Below are 14,048 nucleotides of genomic sequence, written 5' to 3'. Positions count from 1 at the left end.
TCGGATCTGTTCCTGTATCTGATCGGATTCCACCCTGGTTTCTGATCAGGACCCGCCCTGATTTCTGATCAGGATCCACTCCAGTGCCTGATGGGATCCACTCTAGTATTTGATCAGGATCTGTTCCTGTGTCTAATCGGGATCCGCCCTGGTTTCTAATTGGGATCCACCCCGTTTTCTGACTGGGATCCACCTCGGCCAGTTATTGGGTTCCATCCTGGTTTCTAATCAGGATCCACTCTTGTATTTGATTGAGATCAACTTCAACATCTGTTCAGGATCCAATCCAGCATCTGATCGGGATCCATCCCGGTTTCTGATCACGATCCATTCCAGCATCTGATCGGGATTCACCCCAGCTTCTGATCATGATCCACTCTAGTATCTGATCAGAATCCACTCCGGTTTCCAATCGGGTTCCACTCCAGTATCTGATCTAGATCCACCCAGTTTCTGATCGGGATCCACTCCAGTATCTAATGGGAGTCCACCCCGGTACCTGATCGGGATCCACCCCGGTTTCTCTCTGCCTGGCTCCTCCTCACACGGTATTTGGGGGGGGGGGGGGGCGGTCCTGAAGCTGTTGTCAGTGTCGGCCCGGCCTTGGGGAACCGGAACCGGCGGCTGAAACACCCGAGAGCGAGAGGGTAGTGTGCGGGCCTAGGCCTGAGGCAGCGGCTGCTGACGTGTCCCTGAGAGAGAGAGAGAGAGAGAGGGGGGGAGAGGCACAGAGCGGGAGAGGCAGCCGCACCGACCCCGGTACAGCGACAGGCTCCAGCTCAGGCCCTGGCCCCGGCCCCGGCCCCGACTCCCAGCCGGGATGGAGACGCTCTATCACCAGACCAACAAGTAAGCGGCGGCCGCTGGGGGAGCGGGGGCCGGTTTGTGGGGCAGGAGGCCTCTCAGGATCCCTCTGGGCTCCAGGGTGGGAGCTGGGAGCTGATCCCAGAGTAAATTCCAAATGGGAAACTGGAATTAAAATAAAAATAATAAAAAGGAGAGCAACAGTGAGATTAATTGGACTTGATCAAGGAGCCAGCATAAACCTGATGGATGGAATGGCCTCTAGAGCTGTTAGATTCTCTCTCTGGTGTCTGGTATAATAGTGATGTTAGTTTTAAAAGATATTTATAGGTAAACTTTCCCTTTCTGTGTTGGTTGACAGTAAGGCTATTGCTTTTCCCTGGGCTAACATCATTGCTTCCCATTGCCCAGCGTCTTAGGTGATGCTAGGGTATAACTGCAGTCCTGTATAGTCCCATTTTCCTGTACCTCACCCTCCCATTGGAAACAACAAGCGCTTAACAAAGATTGCTTGTCTGTTAGCAAGGTCCTACAGATCTATCCTCAAGCTCAGCATAATTTGCAGCAACTGTACATGTCACATCTCTTCCATCATCTAAAGCTACAGCACCATTTTCATTTGTATGCTGTAACCAACTCCACCTCACCACTGCCATGATCATTCATCCCTCCATTGGTTTTGTGTTGTCATCCTAGATGAACTGAAATTTCTTCCAGTTTAACGTTGGAAAGACAGGAGAGCCTTGTCCACAGCTCCATCCACAATCTCTTCCCCAATCACCGATTCCAAGCTCCAAGACAAAATCTCTTTAAATTTTTGTTTGATTCTACTTATATGAAGTACCTTGGAACTTTTCTCCCCCAAACATACGATATATATGGAAGATATTGTTGTCATTCTAATTTCAGATACTGATGAACCATGTGTGTTCTGGTATTTCTATTATCACTTATCTTTAAACGCTAAATTAATTAAGTTCCTAAAATATTTCAAAATGATTGTCCTATCTTGTGGTATTATGAAATGTAGGTTCTGTAAATTAATGTTTAACCACTCAAACTTTGTACTTCCAACAATGAAACTGAAGGGCTCCTTTGGTAGTTATTTGTAAATTCTGAATTAATGCATGCGTTCACATTGAACCAGAAATTTGCAATCACAGTGAGAATTAATTTATTCTTCACGAGAGTATGTTTTGGTTTTGAAATTTCGCATCATTTGGGGGAGGCGATGGCCTAGTGGTATTTATCGCTTGACTGTTAATCCAGACACCCAGAGGTCTGAGGACCTGGGTACGAATCCTGCCATAGCAGATGGTGGATTTGAATTTATTTTAAAAAATCTGGTATTAAGAGTCTGATGATGACCGTGATCTCCATTGTCGATTGTAAGGAAAAGCCCATCTGGTTCACTAATGACCTTAGGGAAGGAAACTGACATCCTTACCTGGTCTGGTCTACATGTGACTCCAGACCCACTGCAATAATGTTGACTCTTAACTGCCTTCTGAGTAATTAGGAATGGGCAATAAATGCTAGCCATCAATGTCCTCATCCCATGAATGACGTAAAAAAAAAAGATTGAAGAATGGTAATACTGAGAAATGGAATACTTTCGATTTTGGGTATCTGGTTTCAAAATCTGACTCAGATGTATAATATTAAAAGTGAAGATCTAGTCCTTCCAAGCTTCAGACATCCCTCATGTTAACAATATTTTCCTTTTTTTATACCATATATCCTGTTGCCTCTTGGAGTAGGACTGCTAATTTTTGGTGCAATTTTGTGTATTTGACTTAAAGAAACTGAAATTGAAACTGTCCAATCCCCTTTCATATCTCATAGCCAGCAGACTGGAGAATTTATTTCATCGGTCTGCTGTATGTAACCCCATATGCCAGATCCTGGTGCCGTGTTCAAACCAGACCTGAATTTCCACAGCCTCTGCATCACCAAGGCTGGATATATCCACTTCCACAACATTTTATACCTCCATTTGTTGGCTAACTGAAACATGCTTTTCCCACCTCTGGAGTTGATTTCCATTCTTTGTAAGCTCCGTTGCAGCAACCTCTCTCCCATCCTACGCTAATCCCCTTTACAAGTTCCTTCCCCTCCTCATGAGCCTTAAATTGACTTTCTTTGATCCAATGCATTTTATATAAAATTCCCTTTTTTCTTTCAGATTTCTTCTCAGCTTTGCTCCACCTACTTCTGCAACTTCCTGTCAGCTTGTAAATCTTTACTGCTCTATATCTGGTCTTCAGTACTGCTCTGTCCTTTGCCCCTCCATAAGGAGTAGAGCTCTTAGCTACCTATTACTTACTCTTTGCTTTCAAAGTCATATCCAAAAACCCTTCCTGTTCCTATGATGCTGCTTGGCCTGCTGTGTTCATCCAGTTCTACACCTTGTTGTCTCGGATTTTCCAGCATCTGCAGTTCCTACTATCTCCAAAACTGAACTGTCATTTTAGTTTTGAAACAGCCTTTAACTCTGTATCTGTTCACCTGTAATTGTTTCTGGCCTTAGAACATTTTTATTTTTCAACTATAATCTAAGTTATCAAACACACTACATTATAGTATGCATCGACATTTGTATGAATTCTCTGACCACTCTCCATCCTCTCCAAAGGAAAAAAAGGTTTTCTCGGTATTAACATGTTCTCAGCAGTAAAGTTGTGCATTACAAAGGTATTCTGTTCTCTGGAAGAGCAGCCATACGAAATGCAGTTGTACATTTGTTTGTGGAGCTTTAATAGCCCTGTTATCCATCTGTGTTGCCTTCAGCTGTACTTTGCACCAATATCTCTCAGGATTTGGTCTCTTGTTTGTATGCATCAAGCTTGCGCTTGCCCCGAAAGCCTGAAAAGTAGTTGATGAATGAGTTGCAGCTGCATTGGATCCACTGTTAGTTTTGGATCATCCACATCCACAGACTGTCGACTGATCCAGACAATTTGGAATATTACACACCTGTAATTCAGCAGTCAGCAGCTATTCTGTCATTGTCTGTAATGCATTATGTTAGTAGCAATGGGCTACAGTTAATTGCTTATTTCTAGAGTGGACCACCAGTGAAATCCATTGCATCATAACTTGAGATCACAGCAAGGCTTCTGTTAGACTATTGAAATGAATCAAGCTATTTAAAGGAGTAGCAGACTTTACTTTACACCCATCTACTTTTGCCTTCCTTCAGCTGGAGAGAGTGGATCTGCTTTCTGTTTTGTGCTCAGGATGTGGCCACAACAGATAATCGGGCGGCACGGTGGTTAGCACTGCTGCCTCACAGTGCCAGGGACCTGGGTTCGATCCCACCCTCGGGTGACTGTCTGTGTGGAGTTTGCACATTCTGCCCGTGTCTGCGTGGGTTTCCTCTGGGTGCTCCAGTTTCCTCCCACAGTCCAAAGATATGCAGGCTAGGTGGATTGGCCATGCTAAATTGTCTGTAGTGTTCAGGGCTGTGTCGATTAGGTGGGTTATAGGGGAATGGGTCTGGGTGGGATGCTCTGAGAGTCGGTGTGGACTTGTTGGGCCGAAGGGCCTGTTTCCACACTGTAGGGATTCTATGAAAGTGGCATTCAACCAATCTGCCCATTGGAATCAGTGAATTCATACAACATAGGAGGAGGTCCATTTTGGCCCATCATGTTGAACCGGTGCACTGAATGAGCCCTTCATCACGTAGTGCCATCCTTTTGCCTTCTCCCATAACTCTGCACATTGTTTCTTTTCAAATAACCGTCTAATTCATCATTTGAATGCATCCGTTGAACCTACCTCCACCAAGCTCACTGGCACTGCATTCTAGAACCACTAGCTGTGTGAAAAGGTTCTATCTCATATAACCTTCTTGCTTCTTTTACTAATTCTCAAACCATTCACAAGATGGATATTTTCTTCCTATTTACTCTGTCCAGCTATCTCATGATTTTGAATACTTCAGACCTTGTCTCAGCTGAACCTTTTTCAAGGAATACAGTCCCAACTTCTCCAACCTGTCTTCATAATCTCATAACTGAAGTTCCTCATCCCTGGAACCATCCCTTTTTGTGAAGTTGGAATTGCAATATTGATCTGTTGTGTCATGAAGCAAACTTTGGCAGCAATGCTTTATTTTCTAATGACAACACTGCAGGGATAGAGCACCAATAGCAAACCTTTTTGTGCCTCAGAACTTTAGTGATATATTTCATCCTATTTATATTTCAGTAGCCTGCATCTATCACACTTGCTACCATTGTTGCTGCTCTGTGAAAATGGCCTGCACAGTATTTGTCGTATTGTTTGTTACATGGGACTAGTTTTGTTTGGAATTATGGTCGGCATGGCCTGGTTGGACTAAAGAGTCTGTTTCTGTGCTGTATGACTATGACTTGGTGCTGCTAGTTAAAAAATGTATTAGAAACCAGTATTTTGAACGTTAGAAAAATATTTTTGTCTCAATAGATAATTGCAAGGACACGTTTCAAGGGAATACTTTGGCTTTATTTTCTCAACAAGTCAGTGGCATTTGTCACTGGCATGACTCACATTTATTGTTAATTCCTAGTAGCCATTATATTGGTGGATTTGTTCTCAGTGCTGTTGGGTTCAGTGATTTTTGACCGGGATGATGAAAGAGTAGAGATGTATTTACGAATTTGATAGTCACAGTGCTGTTCTCATGAACCTGCTTTGGTCCTAGGTGTTTGTGTTTGATGGTTTTGGAGATGCTTCTGAAGATGGCACAATGACCTGTCGCAGTGCAGATGGTACATACTGCAGTCCAAGATATGTCAATGGTGTCAAGGCTAAATGTGATAAGCCTAGTGGATGGTGTTCTGACCAAGGGGACTGCTTTATCCTGGATGTTGTGGAGCTACTTCAGTGTTGTTGCAGCTGCATACATCCAGGCAATTGAACTGTATTCCATTCTTCTGCCAAGCCTTGTTGATAGTGGAGAAGCTTTCAGGAAATTAGCCATCTGCCCCAAAATACCAAGCCTTGGATCTGCCTTAGCTTTTACATTGCTGCTTCAGTTGAGTTTGACAGTGGTAAAGAAAGCAAAGTTGTTGCCTTTTTCATTCAAAGATAGGTCTATGAACAGGGAAGAGAGCTCCCATAATTCTAGTGATTTCCTCCGAGAAGGTTTTCTCTCCATCGTTTGGATATGATGAAAATTTAAATGCTTTTGAGCACACCTTCTTGTGGTGTTGCTGCTGGTCCTCTGGCTCACAACTTTTGACGACAGGCAACCATTCTGTACAGGCTGCCAAACCTGATTAACGAGCGACTATTGACAAAATTGAGGCCACGTCCTGCTGGCCAGCCATGTGTGTTGATGACACACATTTCTTTACTGTCTCCGGGTCTTTGATTATGTTGGCGGCTTTCCCGAGGCAGCGGGACGTATAGATGGGAGTCACTGGAAGGAAGGCTGGTTTTCGCGATGGATTCACAGCTCTCTGTAATTTTTTATGGTCTTGGGCAGAGCAGGTGCCATACCAAGCTGTGATGCATCTGGATAGAATGCTTTCTATGGTGCATCTTTAAACATTGGCAAGAGTCATTGTGGAAATGCTGAATTTCCTTAGTCTCCTGAGGAAGTAGAGGCATTGGTGTGCTTTCTTGACGAAAGCATTGTTGTGGATGGACCAGCGTAGATTGTTGGTGATAATTTACTGCTAGGAACTTGAAGCTCCACCTCAGTCCCATTGATACAGACAGGGACCAGTCCTCCACTCCACTTCTTGACGTTGATGACCAGCTCCTTTGTTTTGCTGACATTGAGGGAGAGATTGCTGTCTTTACGCTACGCCACTAAGGTGTCTATCTCTATCCTGTACTCTGTCTCGTCATTGTTTGAGATCCGACCCACTATGGCCGTGTCATCATCAGCAAATTTATAAATGGGCGTTAGAGCTGAATTTGACCACATGGTGTGAATTTATAAGGAGTACGGTAATTGGCTGAGTACGCAGCCTTGCGGGGTAGCAATGTTGAGGATAATCGTGGAGGAAATGTTATCACCTATCCTTACTGATTGTGGTCTGTGGGTCAGGAAGTCGTGGATTCAGTTGCAGAAGGGAAACAGAGTCCTTAGGTCATCTGGCCTAGTGGGAATTAGTTGTAAGGTTCAAGGACTTCTGCATGCAGTTTTATATTGTAAACCTCCCAATGAGTGCTGGCCTAGCCATTGATACCCACGTCCTGTGAATGAATAAATAAAAACAAAAACTACCTTGTAAATAACTCAAGCATGTCTGAACAGGGCTTTTGAAAGGGCTGCCCCAAGGAATTGGATGATGTTGTTAACTCTTTTTGATGTTAATCTCTGTCCAATTTCTCCCATTCCTTTAAGATGAGCGCTGTTTGGCCTAGCTGGCCGCCTTAACTTTATTTCACTGTGGATGACCTCATGTCACCCATTCTCCCACAAGTGAACTCTGCTGGTACATCTGCTGTGAAGATGGAATGTAACTATTACTCTGCTTTTCATTTCAAAAAGAAAAATCTCCCCATTTCTGCTGAAAGCTGTAACTTTTTGCTGGGTTGGTTCACCAGCACAGTCATTCCTCCTAAGGCAGTTTCTGTTTGTGGGCCGAGGTACAGAGTGTTGATGAGCTGTTTGACGCTGCACAATGTTACAACTGAGATCAGTCCTGTTTTCACTCTGAGCACACAAACTCTTCTGCAGTGGGTCCCTGATCACAACTGGGAGACAGTGCCTGATTTATATTTTTCTTGCCACTTCTGCTGTAGGACTGAAAGTACTTGCAGCAAACAAACTGCTGACTTGGTACAAACCAGCGATGGAGCGCTCTGATCTGTAGGACTCGGTACTGCACCGGTGTGCTTTCTCTTAAAGATGTTGCAGGCTTCCATTATGTCTCTTCCAAAATAATTTAGTTAATTGTGACTCAGAGATTTAAACTAAATGTTTGTGCTATAATTCCAGATAGAACAGCATTTTGTTAACCAGAAAATGATGGGATCACTCGTACTATCAATGCAAGAGCAGGTCACAAGCTGGGATTCCTGATGCGCATAACTCACCTCCTCTCTCCCCAGTGCCTGTCCATCATCCACACAGTGCAAGTCAGAAGTGTGATGGAATACTCTGTACTTATTTGGATGAGTACAGCTTTAAGAGCAGGACACAACAGTCCTCTTGATCATTACCGTATCCACTAATTTAAACTTTAACTCTCTTTACCACTGATGCACAGTGGCTGCAATGTGTACTGTGTACAGGTTTCATTGGAGTTACTTACCAAGCCTGTTTAAACATACTAATGATTTATACCACCTGGATGAACAGGGGCAGCAGAAATATGGGGAAAGGCACCACTTACAAGGTCCTCTCCTAGCCACACACAAAACTGACTGGGACCTATATCGCCATTAGTTAACTATCGCTGGGTTAACATCTCGCAAGTGTCTCCCCAGCAGCACTATGGGTATTACCTGCATCAGGTGAACTGCTGTGGTTCATGAAAGTGGATAAGCACTACCATCTCTAGTTCAATTAGGAATCGGCAATAAATACTGGCCTTGCCAACATTACCACGTCCCATGGAAGAATTTTGAAAGAAAGCTGTTTCCATGTAGGAAAACCTAGAAATTCCGAATCCTAAAGCCAGTTAACAAGGAGGGTGTCAACATTTAGGGAGAAGCTGTTGTTGGATGAAGAACTGATTAAAGTTCACTGATCTGTTAAACAAAGTTTTCTCCTCCTTTTACAACTATTCAATATTCTTGAAGGTATTGACTCCTGCTGGGACATTGTTCAATGCATATTTTCTAATAACTATTTGATTAAGTAGACGGTGACTATTGTAAAGTTATTTGACAAAGGGTAGCTTCTCAGCGATGTACGATTCAGGCTTCAGGCACAGGCTGCTCCAATGGGATCACTGGATAGAAATCGGTATTGGGTGCGTCTTTTTATTAAGTCCTTCTCCACTGTTGCCCAGATTAGTGGTCACAAGGTGATTTGCAACAGCTTTATTGGTGTCACAGGTGAAATCGGGCAAGTCCACAGACCAAGGCTTAAATATGGAGAAACTTTGGTCAGTTTGCCTTAGTCCCATTAGTTATCCTAATGAATATTATCATTTAACCCAGAATTTATTTGTTTTAATGTGACACCATGTCTTGTTTAACTTGTTCATCAGCAGAGATTTACTTTAATATTGAGTCAAATATAGTATAAAGGGGAGTAGCACCACCTGGAATCAGAGTATTATGATTCGGGTTTCTTTTTACCTTTATTTATTTTTGGTCTGTGGCTATTTTTTAATGTTTAAATTGCATGGTGATCTCATCAAGAGAATTTCGTGGGATGTGAAAGTGAATGCTGATTTTTTTTTTCTGAGGATCCCATTACTTAGACCGTGAGCTGGTCATTCTCACGTGAGATTAATGTACGTTTGTTGAGCTTAGTTCCTAGACCAGATCTTTTATTATCATCAACAGATAATAAGAAAGCAACCCAAAACCAATACAAGATAGCGATAGGAGGTTGCTTGAGGTTTTTTTTAAGTTTAGTTCAGATCTTCCAACAGCAATTGAGGTGAAAGCTCAGTCCCACACACACATATGGTATTTACCTAGGAAGCTTAACCTTCTGATAGGTAGAAGTACACATCCTGGCCCCCTCTGAGAATGTTTTCGACACTGACCTTAACATTGAAGTCTTGGACTTGATGCCCTATACTTATGTAGAAATTAACCCCAGGGTATTTCCACTGTTAATCACAGGCATGGGACGTGGATTGACGTGATTGACAGCAGGAACTGTATCAGGAAGGCTTATGCATTCACTTAAAACTAAACCTGAACAGTTAACACTGACCCATGCCATCCCCATAGGAAGCCCCAGCCACAATGGTGATATAAAGTATCAGTGTACATGTAACCACTGTCAGCAGTGACCTGTGTGGCATTACCTCTGGCTGGAAGATTTTGACCAAATTGCATCCCAGCAAATGGCACGAATTTTGAAATTCACAAGAAATTAACTAAGTTTCTTATTAAATATTACTTAGATTCGAATCAACATGACTGCTTTTACTTAACAGTGTGACTTTTAGCCTGAAAAGGATGTATCTTTTATCTAGCAATAAATAACCATTTGGGCTATGTCTAATATCTTTTTGTTTGAAATCCGTATACCATCTGATGTAATGATTTTGATCAAATCTCCACACCTGAATGTTGTTCAGAGAGTAGCTGGACTTGGAATTCTGTTTGATCTGCATTTCCAGTAACAGATATGGATAGAAGCAGAACAGGGGGGATTACCTGTTCAGCATTGGCAGATCCAAAGAAGAAGCTCCGAGAGCATGCAGGTTTAATTCACTTGCTAACTGTGATGCATATAGCACTTGTGAAAAAAAGACTCGTTATCCCAGCTTATAAGAGGAATATTCTCACTTAGTTTCACAAAGTACCACCAGCAAAAGCCAGTAATTTTTTTTTCAGGACAGAGGGAACAAAGCTACATTTGAAGTCAGTGTTTGATATATAAAGCTAAAGCATGAAGCCCGTTACGCTCACATAATTGTCTGGAAATCTGCGGCATAGCTTGTATCTCCTCACAAACTGTGTCAATTTTTCTCAACAAAATTACCCATGCTTTTAGAAATTGAAATTTAGGAATTGTACAAATGGGATAATTTAAGGTGAATGGATAGCAACAACAACAGCTACTTGTATTTGTACAGAACCTTTAACATGATAAAATGGCTGAAGACACGTCACAATTATAAAGAAAATGTGATACTGAACTGTATTGAATGTAATAGGACAGACAACCAAAGGAATAAATTTTGGGGAGCATCTTAAAGTAGGAAAAGTGCTGCAAATTTTCTAATGAATTCCAGATCTTAGGGCTGCGGTGACTAAAGGGGAGCTAGCAATGATGGAGCGATTAAAATTGGGGATGCACCGGAGTCTGGAACTAGAGGGATTCACTGCTTACTTTGATTTATGGGGAGTTGAAAGACTAACTTAAGTCACGTGAAATGCTACTGTTGTCACGTAATTTTCCTAATTTTTCCATGTCCTATGACTGACACAAGTGTATTATCTGTAATGTCACTAGTCACACAAGACTACCTACTTTCTCAGTGCTCCCATTCTGCCTTGCCTATTCACATAGGAACACAGGAAATAGGAGTAGGCCATTTGGCCCCTCAAGTCTGATCCAGCATTCAGCCAGATCGCGGTTGTTCTTCTATCTCAACATTATTTCTTCTTTATCCCGTTTACCTTGATAGCTATAATTGTTGTACGAAAGTAACAAATATTTTTTGAAAAGTCTACAGGAGAAAAGAATTGGCAGCAGAATAAGAAATTCACTCTTAGGGTTTTGGAATTCGTAGATCCACAAGTTTAGTTCACATCGTTTATGTCAGGAGGACTATTTGATTGAATTGTATTAAGCTGTAACTCATTGTCGCATCTGTAGTCCTCTGTGTTGATGTAGATAGATTTAACTTCTAGTTTGTCCCTGAGGCTACATGTCCCTTTGGAGTTTAGTTATTCAAAGCAAGTATTTTTGTTGCCAGCCTGAGGCTGAAGCATCTCTGTTTGCCAAGATTTAATTGTTCTCATTTCATCCAAATTGTAAATTGAGCCAGTAAACGAGACAAGTTTTTCAATGACTGTTAAGGATATAAGGAATCCTAGAAAATACATCTGCTCATAAGCCAGATGCTGGAAACTTATCATAGATCTGACTGGAGAGAAGATACCAGGAGAATTGCAGTGCTGACCTCTATCACAGGAACATTGAGACCACCTACTGTGAATGACATTACTGCTGTACGAATTTGATACAGGTGAGGTGGAAAGGAAAGTAACCTTAAATGATCTGCTGTAAAACTCACCCAAGTTTTACTTTTCTGGTTTAAGGAGCTTTAAGGGTCACTGTTTTAGGGATTTTCAGAAAGATTACTTCGTGAAATAATAGCCATTGAAATAAAAACAAAGGTCCAGATCTGCAATTGTGTTTGTGCTGTGACATTACTTGGGATTTTTATATAATATTTAAAATTCGGCTGTCCTTAGTAATAAATATCCTGCACTATAAGTGGTGCTCATGTTGGAGATTCAGCAATGGTAAGACCATAGTTAAATTCTCTCTTGTTGGAGATGGTCATTTCCGGGCACCTGAGACATGTGAAAGTTTTGATTTTGTAAGGGAAAAAAAAAAGAACATCCCAAAGCAATGAAGTATTTTGGACGTCTCTCTATGATGATGTCATCATTGTTGTAATGTTGGAAACATAGTTTGCACACAGGAAAGGTGTGCAAAGGTGAAGCAAGCTAATTTATGCTGATTGTTTGGACAGTCTTCGAGAGTGGCATTTTCCACAATAGCTTAAACTTAATTATGTAAAGGATATTAAACACGTAGAATGGACTACACTGGGAGGTCATGGAGGCAGCTGGTGTGAGAAGGGAAAGAAATTACATAGATAATTCAGGGAGTGGGTGATTGAAAAGTGATGATCTGGACTGTGATATTCTTTGCTCCCAGTGTTCCCATCGTATATAGAGAAAGGGAAACAAGTTTATGTAGAATCTTTTAAAACCCCAGGTTATCCACGGCACTGTTTAGTCAGTGAAATAAACTTCATGTTACGCAGGAAACGTGTCAAGCAATTTTGAACGCTGAAGAGGTAATAATTAGATAATCTGTTTTACTGATTTGATTGAAGAATATGTATTGGCCAAGGCAATGGAGAGAACCCCCAGCTCTTCTTTGAGGTAATGAGCTAGGATCTTTTCCATCTCCCTGAGACAGCAGAAAGTACCTTGGTGTAAAGTCCAATTTTTAAAAGCAACATCTGTGACAGTACAGAACCTCCTAAGCACAGCACTGGAGTGTGAAGCCAAATTACATAATCATGGGGTGGGACTTGAACCTTTTTTCTTCTGATTCAAGTGCTAAGCAGTAATTTGAACTTTGCAGCTATTAAGATTTCTATTTTAAATATGTTGATGCATTGTTGTTATGTCTTGAGTGTTGGTAGCAGTAAGCTATGGGGATAAAATAATCTTTGCAGTGCAAAATACATGATATTCTCTTTCACCTCAAATTGCTCCCAGCTCTGCCATCGCCCCTGAAAAGCCAGCAACACCCAGAACTTCACCCTTGTGTTATACAGCTAAAGTACATTTTGGAGAAGTGATCCAAGTTCAGAACAACTGAACCTATCATTGCACTGCTGGATGTCTTTCACAGTTCAAGTAAACATAATTTGAGTGTTTTTATTACTCTTTACTAAACATTATTATTCTGTCATTTGAATTGCAATCCTTTCTTTCCAAAAACACAAGCTATGAAGCACGTGACCTACAACTCCCGTTGTTCTGAGGATTTGATTTTTGGTTTCCACTTGATTCAGAGCAAGTAATTTATTTCAGTGATTTGTCTCAAATCGGAAAAGACAAATAAAAAAGAACTAATGTATTGGAGTTTAAAACTAATCGAATAGTGTCTTCAGAGCATTGGCACAGACACAAGGCTCCTCCTGTGTGATATGACTTTGAAAATTAATCTGATTTGTTTGGACTCTGCCTTATGTTTCATGAAAATGTATCTCATGATCGTTGTTTGTAATATATATGCTGTTAATTATACAAAAATACCTTTGACGCAGAGGTAGCTTGCTTGAATATATTTAAAATCCTGCAACTGGTTGGTAATCTCTCTATCTGAAATTCTCAGCAAATCACGGAAATACGTACAACAGCTGCTATAGAATACGAAACAAAAACAGAAGTGGCTGGAAAAGCTCAGCAGGTCTGGCAGCATCTGTGCAGAGCCATCAGAGTTAACATTTCGGGTCCAGTGGCAGCATTTGTGCAGCGAAATCAGAATTAACATTTCGGATCCGGTGACCCTTCCTCAGACCTGCTGAGCTGTTCCAGCGAATTATGTTTTTGTTTCTGATTTACAGCATCTGCAGTTTTGTTTTGGTTTTTATTTGCTGTAGAATAATGTCTTGCAAAATGCTGAAGGACATACCAGGAATCTTTAAGCATTTGAACCATGTGGATTAACCACAAGGCTTCAATTATTTTAGCTGGTCACTTTATAAGAAACCCTAAAATGCTAATATAAACAAAAAAAAAATTAAAACCACCTCTTCTGAATGCAAGCGATGACAAGGTGTAGAGCTGGATGGACACAGCAGGCCAAACAGCATCAAAAGAGCAGGAAAGCTGACGTTTCGGGCCTAGTC

General features: G+C 41.5%; 1 protein-coding gene across 4 annotated transcripts in view; it reads left to right on the top strand.

Moving 5' to 3' along the window:
- Positions 1 to 244: 244 nt before the first annotated feature.
- gosr2 (golgi SNAP receptor complex member 2) overlaps positions 245 to 14,048 on the top strand; it is a 55,855-nt gene continuing 42,051 nt past the window's right edge. For 2 of the 4 annotated variants that reach the window (XM_020535662.2, XM_048614662.1), the window contains exon 1: positions 245 to 849. In XM_020535662.2, the coding sequence (XP_020391251.1) occupies positions 821 to 849 (29 nt within the window). In that variant the 5' untranslated portion in view covers positions 245 to 820. The remainder of the gene's footprint in view (positions 850 to 14,048) is intronic. The other 2 variants (XM_048614663.1, XM_020535661.2) reach the window with 2 other exon arrangements.

Source organism: Rhincodon typus, chromosome 30 (genome assembly GCF_021869965.1).
Source record: "Rhincodon typus isolate 14 chromosome 30, sRhiTyp1.1, whole genome shotgun sequence".
NCBI classification, from domain to species: domain Eukaryota; kingdom Metazoa; phylum Chordata; class Chondrichthyes; order Orectolobiformes; family Rhincodontidae; genus Rhincodon; species Rhincodon typus.
Note: the sequence above shows the minus strand (reverse complement) of the source record. Positions and strands in the feature narration are given on the sequence as shown.